Source organism: Spinacia oleracea, chromosome 6 (assembly GCF_020520425.1).
Source record: "Spinacia oleracea cultivar Varoflay chromosome 6, BTI_SOV_V1, whole genome shotgun sequence".
Classification (NCBI taxonomy): Eukaryota; Viridiplantae; Streptophyta; class Magnoliopsida; order Caryophyllales; family Amaranthaceae; genus Spinacia; species Spinacia oleracea.
The window spans coordinates 123,456,129-123,473,662 of record NC_079492.1 but is presented as its reverse complement, the minus strand read 5'-3'; the positions used below and the strand labels follow the sequence as shown (position 1 = coordinate 123,473,662).

General features: G+C 31.4%; 1 protein-coding gene across 1 annotated transcript; it reads right to left on the bottom strand.

Annotated features, from left to right (window-relative positions):
- Positions 1-8,600: 8,600 nt before the first annotated feature.
- On the bottom strand, positions 8,601-10,745 carry LOC110795427 (glutathione S-transferase). The gene is made up of 3 exons (XM_022000434.2): positions 10,470-10,745; positions 9,296-9,344; positions 8,601-9,194 (listed from the first exon to the last, which is right to left on the bottom strand). The coding sequence occupies exons 1-3, from the start codon at positions 10,614-10,616 to the stop codon at positions 8,746-8,748; spliced, it is 645 nt and encodes a 214-aa protein (XP_021856126.1). The 5' UTR covers positions 10,617-10,745; the 3' UTR covers positions 8,601-8,745.
- Positions 10,746-17,534: the final 6,789 nt, after the last annotated feature.

Genomic DNA, 17,534 nt, shown 5'->3' with positions numbered 1-17,534 from the left:
GCTGTGGATTAATATCATTAATTCCACTTGAACTGAAGCGGCCTCTAGCTAGGCATTCAGCTCACTTGATCTCACTGAATTATTAACTTGTTAATTAATACTGAACCGCATTTATTAGACTTAACATAGAATGCATACTTGGACCAAGGGCATTATTTCCTTCCGGTCAGTGGGAGCAAAATTGCTTTCCTAGTATTATATGTCGACGACATATTACTTATCGGAAATGACATTCCTATGTTGAACTCTGTCAAGATTTGGCTTGGGAAATGTTTTTCGATGAAGGATCTAGGAGAAGCACAGTACATATTGGGCATCAAGATTTACAGAGATAGATCTAAAAGGATGATTGGACTTAGTCAAAGCACTTATATCAATAAGGTGCTTGATAGGTTCAAGATGGCAGACTCCAAACGAGGCTACCTACCCATGTCTCATGGAATAACTCTAAGCAAGACTCAGTGCCCAAAAACACTTGATGAGCGTAGACGAATGAATGGGATTCCATATGCATCATTGATTGGTTCAATAATGTATGCTATGATATGTACACGCCCGGATGTTGCGTACGCACTCAGTGCTACGAGCAGATACCAGTCAGACCCAGGAGAGGCACATTGGACTGCTACCAAGAATATTCTGAAGTACCTGAAAAGGCACAAAGATGACTTCCTGGTCTATGGTGGAGATGATGAATTAATTGTTAAAGGCTATACGGACGCAAGTTTCCAAACCGAAAAAGATGATTTCAGATCACAGTCTGGGTTTGTCTTCTGCCTCAACGGAGGTGCAGTAAGCTGGAAAAGTGCTAAGCAAAGCACCATTGCGGATTCTACAACTGAAGCGGAGTACATTGCTGCACATGAAGCAGCAAAGGAAGCTATATGGCTAAGGAAGTTCATAGGTAAACTAGGTGTAGTCCCCTCCATTAAAGGACCAATATCCCTGTATTGTGATAATAACGGAGCTATTGCACAGGCAAAGGAGCCTAGACACCACCAAAGAGTCAAGCATGTACTTCGTAGATTTCACCTTCTACGAGAGTTCGTTGAAAGAAAAGAAGTCGAGATAAGCAAGATTGGAACTGATGACAACATATCAGATCCATTGACTAAACCTCTGCCGCAGGCGAAGCACAACTCGCACACTGCAGCCATGGGAATCAAGCATATTGGAGAATGGCTTTGATGTCCTTATTTAATGTTTTAAAGTTTTAGAGTTTAAATCTTTGTAAAACATTATTGGTTAATCATTCACAATAAAAGAATAGAATTCATTTTTCCATTTAATTTGTGGTTTATTAAATGATGAGTCCCTTCAATTTGACGATATATTCAAGATAGACTGTCAGGACCAGTCCTGTGACTAAGAAATGTCTATCAAGTGAACTTGAATGTCAAAAGTTGAAAAAGGTCCCTGGTCGGAGTTTTCTATAAAATTGGACGCATAGAAAACGTTAGATGACTAGAATGCAAGATGACTAGTAGTTCTGTTTCTTGAACTATGTGGACATGGCAATGTCATAATCATTTGCATAGATACTTACTTTGGGAAGACTAGTATCGGACAGACCTATGAAACTTTACTGTAAGAGATGAAAATCTGTCATAAGTAAATTTCATTAAAATTATTAGACACTAAATCCTCAATACCTGAGTGATTTGAGATTACTTGTTTGAGAACTGGTTGCTTTGACGTTGACCAACCGTCGCACCGTAAAAGGAGGCTATAAAGGCAACGCTCAGGTAATCACCTATCAAACGAAGTCTAATCTCAAGATCGCAAGATTGGGATTGTCCTCCCATAAATCGGGATGAGATGCTTAAAAGTTGTACAAGGCCACTCGGAGAGCTAGAAACTGTGAAATGCATGGTCGTGCTCAGATGAATCATAGGCTATGATTATCTGCTTATTTCATCAATTGAACTCTGAAACCGAGAAACACCTCTGGACATAATAAGGATGACAACTCTTACCTTATGTTCAAGATCAAGCATCGAGCGACAAAGGAATTAGGAAATGCACACTTATCCCTAAGGACAAGTGGGAGACTGAAGGAAATAATGCCCTTGGTCCAAGTATGCATTAAATGTTAAGTCTAATAAATGCGGTTCAGTATTAATTAACAAGTTAATAATTAAGTGAGATCAAGTGAGCTGAATGCCTAGCTAGAGGCCGCTTCAGTTCAAGTGGAATTAATGATATTAATCCACAGCTTACTCTTGACTGAACCCGTAGGGTCACACAAATAGTACGTAAACGGATCAAGTATTTAATGGCATTAAATACTCTATCTATGGATATTCGGAATCGACAGATCTTGGTTTCAGTGGGAGCTGAGATCGTCACAAGCAAGAAATGAATATTCCGGAAACGATGATATTGCCGGAAACGGAAATATGGATCGTATCGGAAATATAAATATTATCCAAGTCGTAGATGTTGCCGGAAACGGAAACATGGTACGTATCGGAAAATATTATCGGAAATGGAAATATTGTCGGAATCGGAAATATTACCGGAAACGGAAATATTGTCAGAATCGGAAATATTATCGGAATCGGAAAATAATTCCGGAAACGGAAATATTAAATATTTGTTCGAAACGGAAATTAATTCCGGAATCGGAAATATTAAATATTGTTCGTATCGGAAACAAATTCCAAAATCGGGAATTTAATCGGAAGCGTATCGTACGAATTAGCGTCGGACGATGCTCGCTAGACGAAGGCCCATCGCGAAGCCAGGCCATCGCCCAGCAAGCCACACGCATCACCAACACACGCCAAGCCTCGACCAGGCCCAACGCAAGCCAGGCCCAGCCGAAGCCATGGGCGCGCGCGGACAGCAGCATGGGCCGAGCGTTGTGCGCTCAACGTGGGCCGCAAGGCCTGCGCGGGTGTACGGTGCTCGTGCGATGCTCGTGTGCGAATTCTAAAGCTATCGGGATTCGATAAAAGATTACTCCCTCCGTCCCGGAATACTTGACCTGTTTTCCTTATCGGGTCGTCCCTTAATACTTGACCTGTTTCTAAAAATGGAAATATTCTAACAATATTATATTATTTCTCACTCCACCCCTATTAAACCACTTACCCCTACTCCATACAAAAAATAATTAAAAATTCAACCCCTACTCTCCCCCAACCCCACCTCTTAAACCACCTCCCACTAACTACATTAAAATAATACACCACTATCAACTACTACCTATTAAATTAAATAAGTCAATTCAAGTCCCTTAAACTCTGTGCCGGTCAAAACGGGTCGAGTATTCCGGGATGGAGGGAGTAAATCCTAAACCTATTAGATAAAGTTTATTTAATAGAGTCCTAGCAGGATTCTAATTAAATTAATTAGTACCCTAATAGGATTCCAGTTCCTTTTCCATACCTCTATAAATAAGTGCCTAGGGTCATTATTTACAGACACGATTGAAGTATTCTAAAGGGTAAGTTTTTGAAAGAAAATTCAGCCATACACTTGCACAACAATAGCCGAAAATTCCTAGCACCTTAAGGGCGATTCTAGTTGGTCAATCTTGAGGCGGATCCGGACGTACTGTGGACTATCTACGGAGGGACGACATTTGGAGTCCTAAAGACTTGTTCTTGTTCGGTTCGGGCGCAGCTAGGGAAGGCACGCTACAAAGTGTATGCATCTATACTATGCTAAATGATTATGTGTAAATAATATGCTTTCCTGGCTTTATGGTTTTTTTCCGCATGATTGATGTATTGTCATATGTATCATAACCTAACACGTATGTCATTTATGTCATCCCAGGGAGAAGGATGTATCGTGGTAATATGCCACAACCGACAAACCTTCATCATTTTCGAGTTGAGGTGTTTTTTAGCGTCATCGGCAAGAGCTTGAAAATCGTTTCGATGAGGTAAGCAAGGAACTATAATTTGACATACAAAAGTTAATTGCTTCGATTTGCCGAGTTTTATCCAATTGAATTTTCAAGTGCTGACATATTTTCCTCTGAACATCAACTCGAAATGTTCATTGATGATCTTCTATATGATTAGAGGTTTTGGAACTTAAAGACTTTAAATGAGCTCTCCATGAAACTAGTTGAGACGAGAAAACATGTACCACATAAGAAAGTTTACACTCTTTTAAGGCCCTATTCTTTAGAGCTGAACTGAACTGAACTGAACTGAACTGAACTGAACTTAACTTAACTGAACTGAACTTAACTTAACTTAACAGAATATATTACCGAAATAAATAATAAATAATAAATAATAAATAATAAATAATAAATAATAAATAATAAATAATAAATAATAAATAATAAATAATAAATAATAAATAATAAATAATAAATAATAAATAATAAATAATAAATAATAAATAATAAATAATAAATAATAAATAATAAATAATAAATAATAAATAATAAATAATAAATAATATAAATGATAAATGATAAATAATATAAATGATAAATGATAAATGATAAATGATAAATGATAAATGATAAATGATAAATGATAAATGATAATGATAAATGATAAATGATAAATGATAAATGATAATGATAAATGATAATAATAAATAATAAATAATAAATAATAAATAATAAATAATAATAATAATAAATAATAAATAATAAATAATAAATAATAAATAATAATAATAAATATAAATAATAAATATAAATAATAAATAATAAATAATAAATAATAAATAATAAATAATAAATATAAATAATAAATAATAAATAATAAATAATAAATAATAAATAAGAAGAATAAATAATAAATAATAAATAATAAATAATAAATATAATAATAAATAATAATAATAAATAATAAATAATAAATATAAATAATAAATAATAATAATAAATAATAAATAATAAATAATAAATAATAAATAATAAATATAAATAATAAATAATAAATAATAAATAATAAATAATAAATAATAAATAATAAATAATAAATAATAAATAATAAATAATAAATAATAATAATAAATAATAAATAATAAATAATAAATAATAATAATAAATAATAAATAATAATAATAAATAATAAATAATAATATAATAATAATAATAAATAATAAATAATATAAATAATAAATAATAAATAATAAATAATAAATAATAAATAATAAATAATAAATAATAAATAATAATAATAAATAATAAATAATAAATAATAAATAATAAATAATAAATAATAAATAATAAATAATAAATAATAAATAATAAATAATAAATAATAAATAATAAATAATAAATAATAAATAATAATAATAAATAATAATAATAAATAATAAATAATAAATAATAAATAATAAATAATAAATAATAATAATAAATAATAAATAATAAATAATAAATAATAAATAATAATAATAAATAATAAATAATAAATAATAAATAATAAATAATAAATAATAAATAATAAATAATAAATAATATAAATAATAAATAATAAATAATATAATAATAAATAATAAATAATAAATAATAAATAATAAATAATAAATAATAAATAATAAATAATAAATAATAAATAATAAATAATAAATAATAAATAATAAATAATAAATAATAAATAATAAATAATAAATAATAAATAATAAATATTACCTCCGTTCCTTAATGTTCTTTACGCTTTGGAATACGTGTCCAAAGTATGAAAGCTTTGACCGTGGATTCTCACTGTTATATACATCAAAATGTTATCATGTAAGATCTTGTTAGATTGGTCTCGTTGTCTATTTTCAAAATATCAAATTTTTATAATTTTTTCACATACGGAAATGGATATATAAGTCGTTAAATATTGCATTGGATTTCGTGCAAATAGTAACCGTAAAGAACATTAAGGAACGGAGGTAGTAATAAATAATAAATAATAAATAATAAATAATAAATAATAAATAATAAATAATAAATAATAAATATAAATAATAAATAATAAATAATAAATAATAATAATAATAATAATAAATAATAAATAATAAATAATAAATAATAAATAATTAATAATAATTAATAATTAATAATTAATAATTAATAAATAATAATTAATAAATAATCATTAATAATTAATAATTAATAAATAATAATAATAAAAAATGTTAACTAATTACTAAAGAATACTTATTAATTAATAACTAAATAACTATATAATAAATAATAATAAAAAATGTTAACTAATAACTAAAGAATACTTATTAATTAATAACTAAATAACTATATAATAAATAATAATAATAATCTGTAATTGATTACTAAATAATTACAATAATGATAAATATTAATAATAATAATAATAATAATAATAATAATAATTCATATTTAATAACTAATAACTAAATAATTAATAACTAATAATCGATCCGTAACTAATTAATATAAATAATTAGTTATAAATAATAATAATATGTAATATAATAATATAAATATAAATAATAAGTAATATAATAATATAATAATATAAATATAAATAATAAGTAATACAATAATATAAATAATAATATAAGTAATAATAATAATAATAATAATAATAATATTATTATTATTATTAAATTAAATTGAATTGAATTAAACGGAATTAAACTGAACTGAACTGAATGCTCCTGAACTGAACTGAACTGAACTGAACTGAACTGAATGCTCCTGAACTGAACTGAACTGAACAAAATGCTCCTGAACTGTCAAATAAGTCCTGAAGCTGAAATTAAGCCAAAAAGAACAGGGCCTAAGTTAGTATTGCTTCTTTCCGTGTCGACGACATGCGTTGAAAGAACATTTTCTTGAATGAATCAAATCAAGAGTAAATTGCGAAATTGCATGGGGGATGAGTTATTAAACGACAATTTAGTTACATTTCTAGAGAAAGATTTGCTTTTGAATGTTAGCCTTGATGCTATTGTAAAGCGGTTCCAAAATATGCAAAATCGAAGAGAACATTTGTAACAAGTTCTTTTAGGTTGTAATTTTTGTTGTACAACTTTTTGAATATGTTTGGTTACGACGTAAAAAAAATTTGTGCCCCCTGTTTTGAATTCCTGGGTCCGTCACTGATGGTTGTTACCCATTTTCTGTAGTTGGTAATTTATGTACTCCACATTTTTTATTTCATTTGATTACTAAGTAAAATATCAGTATATGGTCTTTAAATATTAAAGTTGCTAATTAATACGATACTCTACTTGCTAATACTCTTTATTATTATTTGTCTTATTGCTTCAATTTTTTGTGAAATTTTTCCATTAACACATGTCATCCATGGATCCTACTACATGTACACCTAGTGTACAAGACATCTTATACACCATGCTTTTCTATTGGTTGAAATGACATATTTATTGTCTTTCATTCTCATTTTTAGTGGATTTGATGATATGTCAACAAATTAATGGTGATGTACAAGAGAATCTTGTACACTAGGTATACATGTAGCATTTTTCGTCATCCATCAACTAACATAGAAATATATAGAAAAACTATGCAACAAACCCATTAATATTTCTTCACCTTGCCCTCATGTAACTAAGCTCCACAAAATAATGCGCAGAAAGAACAAAATTAGGAATTTCAGTTGCCTAACTTTTAACGTTTTAATTTCAGTCCATTAAGTCACCTTAAATATTATTCCAGCTACTTGTCAAACATTACTAGTTTTTAGTGGAGACTTAAATTATCAGCAAATAATTATTTAAGGTGACTGAGATGTGTTGTCAAACAGAGCCCAAGAGCCATGTCAGCTGCAAAATATATGTAAATGTCTCAAGCTGCATAGCTAGACTTGCTAATATAGTAATATATAATAGATGTTGATTCATTAAGGTTCTGATATATAGGGAAAAGGGTTTGACATTTCAGGCTCAGATTAATCACGAAGTCATGAACCTACAAATTTTCATTTCACCGTCGTCGTACTTGTATGGTATTTGTCTAATTATAATGTTAATGGTTAAATAACAATGAGTTTTCTAGGTGTTTGGGCCTTGTGTAGGAACTGCGAACTATCTTGCGCCTAAGTACACGGGCCAAATTGCAATCCTCTTTTATGTTTCCAAACTCAGGAGCGGAATAGCATGATCCCTATCCATGGGAGGTCGAGCTGGGCTTTCCCATTTCTACGCTTGTGTTTTTTGTTTTTGGTGTTAGCACCCAGACGAGTTCTGGGTGGATAGATTTCAGTCCCCTACCAATTGTTGTTGCGAGGTACATAATGGATCCCCATCCCCTGCTTCACATCATTGCTGTCATTCTCTTTCAGTGGTTGATTACAGGCAACTTCATCACTAAAAAAATACGACTCTATCAAACTAGAAAGTACCCATCCCCCACCAGAAGAAACATATGATAGGATAAAAGATAGGATATTCTTAGATGCGATAACATATACTTCAATACTTGGTATTATTAGATCATATCACAACTAAAAAGTCACATGTTATAGCATGTGTAAGGTTATCCAAGCCATTTCCAATATTGTATGACGAAGGGAACACTAAGTATTTAACAGATCACGAGCCAAGTTAAAAACTGGGAGAAATACAATAATCATGTACTCATATTGTTCTGTTGTTCATCTCATAAGAAATACTTGATATAATTTCTTAACTTAAAAAGGACTGGTGATTTTATTTATTCGAAATATAAGTACACAACTAACAAACACATCCACATAGAAAGTAATAAACAAGATTGGGTACATCACACAGCAACACAGCCGGGAACTAAACCACGGTAATGTAACCTTAAGCTTGTTTCTGCAAAGCCAAGGACTTCTCCCAAGATGGCCTAGCCAAGATATCCGTGCACCAAGCACTCACATGGGGACGTTCGTCGAATAACTTCTTCTCTTTTGTGCTCAACACGTAATGCAGGGTTGGCAAGTGATGAAGATCAGCCAAAGTGAAGGAATCACCAGCCAAATACTTGGACTTTGACAAACGAGTCTCATAAACATCAAGGATCTTAACTAACTTAGCCTCGTTCTCTTCAACTACAGCGTTGTCGGTTTGCATACCGAACATACCCTTGTAGACAAGCTCCCAAGCGAGTTTACTGGCTACTGAATCGAATTGGTGAGCCTCGACTTCCATCCAAACGGCCAAGTCTGCCATTTCCTTTCCTTCTTTGTATACAAGAGGAGTTCCTTGGGTATCATAGTTGTATGCTATGTATTTTGTAATAGCCCTTGACTCTGTTACAAAAATGAGCATATTTGGTATCAAAACATGAAAACAACTAATCAAAACATTGTGATTTCATGAATAATCATTGTGTAGGTAAGGCTTGTCTTACCAAATAACTTGACATCTCCATCCTCTAGAGCTGGAACTTGACCAAATGGCTGCAATATGAAAATTGTAAGAAGATGTTCTATAGGGATCAAACCAAATGTTACCAACTTAGGGTAAAAGTTTTTACAAATAAAAAGAAAAAAGTACTACACACTCCAAAACATGAAAACCTTGATCATAAATTTGAATGGGGTTATTGTTTAATTTAATTTGTTGCACAAGGATGGTCCATGTCAAGAGGTGAATCATGAAGCAAAATGGAGGGGTATGCTCTACTTTACAGATGTAAATAATCAACATTGATTTTTGTTCAAGGTACACGTTTTACATCTGTGAAGTTAGTTTTATCTTTGACATACTTCGTAGGTCACAATCACATGACCCTCAGGACAACAACTCAATTGAACAATAGTCTCCAATCAATAAAATGATGCAACATCAGCTTTTTTCAACATGATGCATAGTGCACACTACACATAATCCACAAATAAATACATATAGGCAAAACTTTTTCCATTATTTTCACGATGAGCGGTGTTAAATCGTTAACATCCCCAGTGTATAAACAGTAATTTTTTTGGTGCAAATGAGCCACAAGGGCGGGGATGAGGATCACCTGGAATCGGGATAGAAGCTCTACCAACTGAGCTATCCATCACTCTCAAATAGTAATGAGCTAATATAGTATCACAATTGGGGAATTAATAACGATATAAGTATATAACCCTATTCATCCGGTCATTCTCAATTAGTCAATTGGGGTGGTTGCTCTCGATTGACTATTCAACTTTGGTTGAAATGTAACCACTACATCATCCATTATCTAATCATCTTTAACAAATCATTTTAAAGATTATACATAACATTTAGTTACTACCTATAAACACAACAGAGTATGTATTTAAATTAAAATTGTTTAAAATGAACAAATAATTCCAATAAGTAACACCGATTCGTTATAGTACTACACTACTACATCAACATAAAAATTGAAAACTCTAACTACAAGATCTTGCTAGATTAATCTCAATTTTAGTATAATCTAATACAGAGTATGCGAAATATATATGAATAAAGATTATCATGATAATATAAGGAATCATACATGTATTACTATTCACCTATTAATTTCCAGATCGAGAAAATATATAGATCAAAAAAGGAGAAAAACTTACATTAAGAGAGATGAAAGGCTCTTGCTTATGAGCACCGGTTTTCATGTCGACGGTAACAAACTCATAGTCAAGCTCTTTCTCATGAACCGCCGCCACGACACGGAGGGTGGCGGTGGAGAGAGGACTTCCATGAATCTTGATTCCCATTTCTGTTAAACTTTTTCAAATTTTGTAGAATGTAATTAAAGATCAAACTATGAGAGGAGATAATTAAAGCTTTGGTTGTTTTGTTTTGTTTTGCTGATGAAAGTCGAACTATCCAGAATAGAATATTTATAGGTACAGCTTTTTAAGTTTCTAGACTTCTCTGTCTTGATTTATTTCTTTTCTTTGATTTTTTTTTTTTTAATTCCATTTCTAAAGTTTAAAAGTCTTAGGTGGGTAATTGACTAATTGGGAATGACTTGGAATTATCTGACGTCTAGAATGACGTAGACGTATGAATGTAGAATCGCTTGGGTTTGGTCAACAGAATGGAATGCTCCCTTTGTCAAATTGTGAAAATATTAAATGGCTTCACACATTGTCGATCGTGGGTTTACGTTCACGTCCAATGCCACAACATTCACAAGGCAAGGCGTCAAGGCCAGAAATATGGTGTGAGAGCTGCAAAAGAACCCAACTGATCGTGAATAGTTCAGAATCGGTTCAATAAAAATTCAGCTCGAGCACAAATCGTTTGTTAATGAACCAAGTTCGAACTTGAATTTATAGTTCGATAACTAAATGAACCAAACTCAAACTCAAACTCAATGGTGTTCGGCTCCAAAGTCGGTGAGCTCATTAGTTTAAGAAAAATAACTCATGTTTATGAGAGTATAGTTATATATCATTTAATATAATGCCTAATCTGTCAATTAAAAGAGGAAATACTTTTTACATAACTTGTCCCAAAAAAACATACTCCCTCCGTTTCAAAATGTTTGTTACGTACTCCCTCCGTATTTATTTAAGGGATACACTTGCCTTTTTCGGCCGTATTTATTTAAGAGATACACTTGCCATTTTTAGTAACTTATCAACCCCACCATCTAATTAAATAATACATCTAATATACCTATCACCCACCATCCTATTAAACAAATAATTTCATAAACTCACCCCATACTCCACCCACCAAAATGACATGGTCCCCACATGTTTAATTATTAAAATATCTATTCAACCCCACTTGCTTTATTATTTTATTTCATTCAATTATTCTTCTTAATACCCGTGCCCGGCCAAGTGTATCTCTTAAAAAAATACGGAGGGAGTATTCCTTTAATAGTGTTTCAAAATGTTTGTTACATGAAGAATCTTTCTATTTATAAACTTGTTATTATTATTATTTTTTGAGCCAACTTTTATTTTTAATTGGTCCAACTTTTCAATTCAATAAATTTCATTCACAATTTCCGAGTAAAACAACACTATATTCTAAGAGAGTAATAAATGTTAGAATTTGGAAAATTGAAATCAGATTTATGATGGAATCTAGAACATTTAAAATTTAAAAAAAAAGAATCTTAAATATACGTTAATAAACGTGCCAAAATTCAAACGTAACAAACATTTTGAAACGGAGGGAGTACTTTTTAGAGTTGATTAAAGAAACTATTAACATACTAGTTAGCACCCGTGCATTTTCATTAAAAAATAATGAACTATTAGTTTATTCAAATGTTACATTAATATTTGTGGCAATGAATAATTTCAAAGTGGACATTAGTTAATTATTTAGATTTTCTATATGCCAACAACTAAAAAACAAGTTGTATTTAGATGCAATACATAACAGGGAGTTACCTCGTATTTACTATACCATTAAATACTTTACAATCATTATTTGTTTTCAAGAAATGTGAATGAGTGGTTGTACTTAATTCCTAAAGTGGAGCGTTAAAAGTCGCCCCATATTATTCAAAACCGCCCTATATATTTACCCATAAACCCTCCTTTATTTACCCCCTCATTTATTTACTCAAAGCCAACACCGCAGGTTAGCAACACCGGCCACCACCGCCACCACTTCGCCGGCAACAAAATGCGTAGTAATGTTTACATGGCCGAGTCTACCGGTGGAACGTCGAATTCACAAGAATTATTTTTTTTTCCGGAAAAAGTTTCAGAAACTTATGCAATTTTAGCTTGTACCGTGGTTCAGGCTTGTGAATTTTGAGTTTGTACCATGGTACAGACTTATGAGTTTTTAGCTTCGACCATGGTATAAACTTATGCACTTTAAGCTCGTACCATGGAAGGAACTTAAAATTAATAAGTCTATGCCATGGTGTGAGCTTAATATGCATAAGTCTATATTATTTAAGGTTTTGATTTGTTGTTGAATTTGATTTAATCTACTTGAAAAAAAAAATTAGAGACTTATAAATGTTTAGCTTCGCCATGGTACGAGCTTATGAATTTTAAGCTCGTACCATGGCAGAAGCTTAAAATGCATAAGTCTATACCATGGTCGAAGCTAAAAACTCATAAGTCTGTACCATGGTACAAGCTTAAAATTCATAAGCAATGCATAAGCTCTGAAATTTTTTCCGGACAAAAAAAAATATATTTCTTGTGAATTCGACGTTCCACCGATAGACTCGGTCATGTAAACATTACTACGCATTTTGTCACCGGCGACGTGGTGGTGGCAGTGGTGGCCGGTGGTGCCGACTTTGAGTAAATAAAGGAGGGTATATGGGTAAATAAATAGGGAGATTTTGAGTAATATGGGGTGGTAAATAGTGAGCACCTTTCTAAAAGAGCATTAAATTAAAATAACAAAATAAACAGGTAAAGTTTTGAAGGAGAAAACTTGTGATTTAGTATGATATATAGATATAGAGTTGTTATTGTGTTTATTAATTGTTGGAATATGCTTAATCATTTTATTGAATGAAGGCTCAAAAAAGCTCGAACCTCGGTTAGAATTCAAATAATTTTATCAAGCATACCTCGATAAAGACTTTACGCTCAAGGTGAGTTCGAGACTAACCAAACGAAGCAGAGCCATATTAGAGTTTGGCTCGTCTCCACCCCTAAATTAGGGACTATCATCCATTTGGTCTACTCAATTCCATTGATATAGTACTGTACATGCAGACCTTGAATTGAATCGTTGAACCAACAAACTCCCACTCTCTGATTTCAATCTCTATGGATATACAAATCATTTGACTTATCAACGGAGCATTGCCATTCCTCATAACACCTATGAAATCTTAAGTGTTATTTTAGAAGAAAACTAGTTAGTGTCCCGGGCGATGCCCCAGAGTATTGCATATAGTTTGATTTTTTTATTCATTTCAAATTTACTTATAAATTTCTTTATATATGCAATTTGAGAATAATATGAATTTCATGCGGTTTAAGAATAAAATTGTTTACCAACTATTGTTGAACTAAATTTTTGAGTAATTTTTTATTTGTATAAAACTTTATTTTTTGTAATACTTTAATTACAACTTATAAAAAAGTTAAATTACAATTGTATATTAAGTTACAAAGTCGAAATACATTTTAGAGAAAAAAAACACATTTGATTGGCTAAAAGACAGTGCAACATAATTTTTATCCTATTCTTTTCTCTATTAATGTCATGGTTTTATGTTTGATCTAAATAAATTTCTAGAAAAGATATATGTTTTGATTAGTAAAAGAATAGAAATTAAGAAAAAAAAAATTGTTATCATTAATTGTTACTCAAATACATAAATTTGGGTATTAAATTTTTATACTACTTTTCTCCTTTTTAGTTGTTTTAGAGTCAAAATTGTATTGTTGGAGTGATGGATAAAACCTAGCATTAGCATATAAGAGGTCACGGGTTCAAGGATGAGTAGCAACATTTTTTTTATGTGAGGACACAATAAACAATCATGTGATGTGGCGCTACAATGTCATGTCACTTACCAAGTCATCGTGACACGTGGAGAAATGTCATGGATTGCCTTGGAGATTTAATAATATATATAGATAACATCATAATGTCAATAATAATGAAATTTATCTCAAAACATGGTATTTTTTGTCATAAATTTGCATTTTCACACATATCACTCCGTAAATGATAATGAATGGCAATGAAAATTTAAGCAAATTTGGCGAATACAACTTAATAAAGTTCTTATTTGCCAATTACAGTCTCAAACTTCTAATTTTGCTTCAATTATAGCCTTAAGCTTATATATCCTTTTTAAATTACAACTCGAAATAATTTTCCGTAAAAATCACTGGAAGATGATGTCATTATGTTAATAAAAAAAACAATTACATAATATCTATAAAATTTGGCAAATACTAACTAATAAAGTTCCCTAAACCTCGCAATTATTTTAATATCTCTCTTCCTACTATTAAAAATGTAGTGTCTCACACTCCCTCAAATTCAATTAAAAGAATGATCAAATACTCTGCTTCTACCACGTCTACTTTTCAACAAAGTAATAGTATTACCCTATCTCCTTTCAAATCTACTATACGGAGTAATATTCGATAATCAAATAACAACTTACTATGAATCTTGTAAAAAATTTTGTAAGAACCAAAACTAATATGTAAAATAAGAATTAAGGAGTACCACGTAATAGTTAGTTGTCGGTTGAATATTGTATTGCCAATTCATGATGGGAAATTTAAGCTAGTTAAATTCGTAGTACATATATAAAGTTTTGTCGTGTTTTATGTTTTTGTGGACAGCTCAATTGAGCATTTTCTAAGTCGGTAGTGGGAATACTTTGTAGATTTTGTTGGGATTACTTTACCTACAAAAACTGGTCGCTTTTGCTTTATGATTACAAAAATAAACATGAGATTATGGTTTTTTTTTTTTTTTTTTTTTACAATCTTTTCGCAAAATGCACCTAGATTTAACAAAATGCACCTACATTTAACAAAATGCACCAAATATTCCCAATTTTTTTAAAATACATCAAATAACCCTGAAAATATAAAAAATTTCCTCGAGGCTGATGGGCATTAAGTCTCCGTTAGGCTGTTAAATAGTTGAAACATATTGCACCAAAATACCCTTTAGGTTTAATATAATGCACAAAATACTCCTAATATTTAAACAACATTTTTTTCCAAAAATTAGCCGTTGGGATTGAATAAATTAGCCACTGTAAACCCCGATTTTCCTTACAAATACCCCATACAACCTTAAACCCTCCCCCCTTGCACGAGATTCAACATCAACAACAACAACCTCCCCCCTTTCCCAACAGATTGAACAAAAACAACACCGCCCCACACTGCAATCAGATTGAAACCAGCAGCAAGAAAACCAGCCAATCCCCCACCAACAACAGAGCAAACGACAATAACAACAACAATAACAACAGCAGCAGCAACAACAACAACAACAACAACCCCCCCCCCATATGCACCGGATCAAACAACCACGACAACAACACTTACACAGTCACACCAAATAGCAGCACCTCCCCCCCCCCCCCCACGTACCCCACATTCATCATGTGTTCATCATCCAATACATCGTCACCAATGGCTATATATATTCTCCTACGTTACAGTTCCAAACAAATGTTATCCAAGTTATACAAAAATTGTGCTATAAAAAGCTCCGAGACAGAAAAAAATTCAAAGAGGCTATATTACAAGTGTTGTGATTATTGTAACTATTTTAGGTGGTGCAAAGGAAGTGTACAACAAATTCAATAGTAGTAACATCAATAAAGCAAGACAAATGAGTACGGATGCAACATCGAGTATGAGGGAACATCAGAAAATAAGAACAATATGAATGGCAAATTGACGAAACATAAGAAGAGAGCGAAAGAACAACAAAAATTTCAAGCTGCAACAATTAAAATAGGGATTTTAATGTTTATGTTGCTAATGTTTGTAATGAAGAAGTAATGAAGAAAAACAATGAACTTTGTAATGGCACGAGCAAAGAAATTTCATAAATAATATGCTAGTTTTTAAGAATAGAGCAACTGAAATAGTTGGTTTCCAAAATAAACCGAACATTAAGTTGTCGATAGCTTTACAAAAAAGGCCAAAATGCCACAAATTCACAAAAACATATGAACTAAACTAAAGCCTAAGCTTATTGAAACTTACGCGGCTTTAGACTTCTTGCCTTTGGATGATGTACCAGGTGCACCATTCCTTTTTCTCTTTGATTCACAAAAAATGCCCTTGTTTCTGTTCAATCTGTTGGGAGGGGGCGGGGGGAGGTTGTTGTTGTTGTTGTTGTTGTTGTTGTTGTTGTTGTTGTTGTTGTTGTTGTTTTTGAATCTAGTGCAAGGGGGAAAGAGTTTAGGGTTGTATGGGGGTATTTGTAAGGGAAATCATGGGTTGCAACAGCTAGTTTATTCAATTCCAATGGCTAGCTTTTGGAAAAAGTTGATGTTTAAAAATCAAGGGTATTTGGTGCAGGATATTAAACTTAAGGGGTATTTGGTGCAATATGTTTCAACTACTTAACAGCGAAACAGAGACTTAACGTCCGTCAACCTCAAGGGCATTTTTTAATATTATTTTAAACTTCAGGGGTATTTGGTGTATTTGGGGGTACTTGCTGCATTTTGTTAAACCTAAGACGGAACTTTTTTTATTTTTTTTTATTAAACACTCCATTTTTTAAGTGTTATTAATATTATTATCAGAAGATAGGATACGTTTTCCAATACACAACTTTCATTGACCATCAATATATATCTTTAATTTTGCTTAATAAAAAATATATAAATAATACATGAAATATATACTTCAGTAATTTTTTTTAGGGATATTATGAAAATACACATTGTGTCTAATTAATCCAACAACGTCTTATAAAACAAATTTCTTTTTTTCATATTCCCTCTGCCTCAGATTATTTTTTACACTTTCTATTTTCGCCCGTCCCAGATTACTTTCTACATTTCTATTTTGGGAAAGACCCCACAATTATTTTAGTGTATCGCTATTCGACGCCCGCCCACGCTAAAAACGCCCAACTATTCATAGTGAAAGTACAGAAATACCCTTATAAAAACTTACCCCTCCCTTTCATTTTTTTTACCCTTCTCACCTCACCTTTCCCTCACCTCTCTCTCAACCCCCCTTCCC

Coding starts and splice junctions, on each gene's coding strand:
- LOC110795427 (XM_022000434.2), bottom strand. CDS start 10,616: ATGGGAATCAAGATTCATGGAAGTCCTCTCTCCACCGCCACCCTCCGT. Junction 9,345..10,469: donor AGCCTTTCATCTCTCTTAAT/GTAAGTTTTTCT, acceptor TTCATATTGCAG/CCATTTGGTCAAGTTCCAGC. Junction 9,195..9,295: donor TGGAGATGTCAAGTTATTTG/GTAAGACAAGCC, acceptor TTTTTGTAACAG/AGTCAAGGGCTATTACAAAA.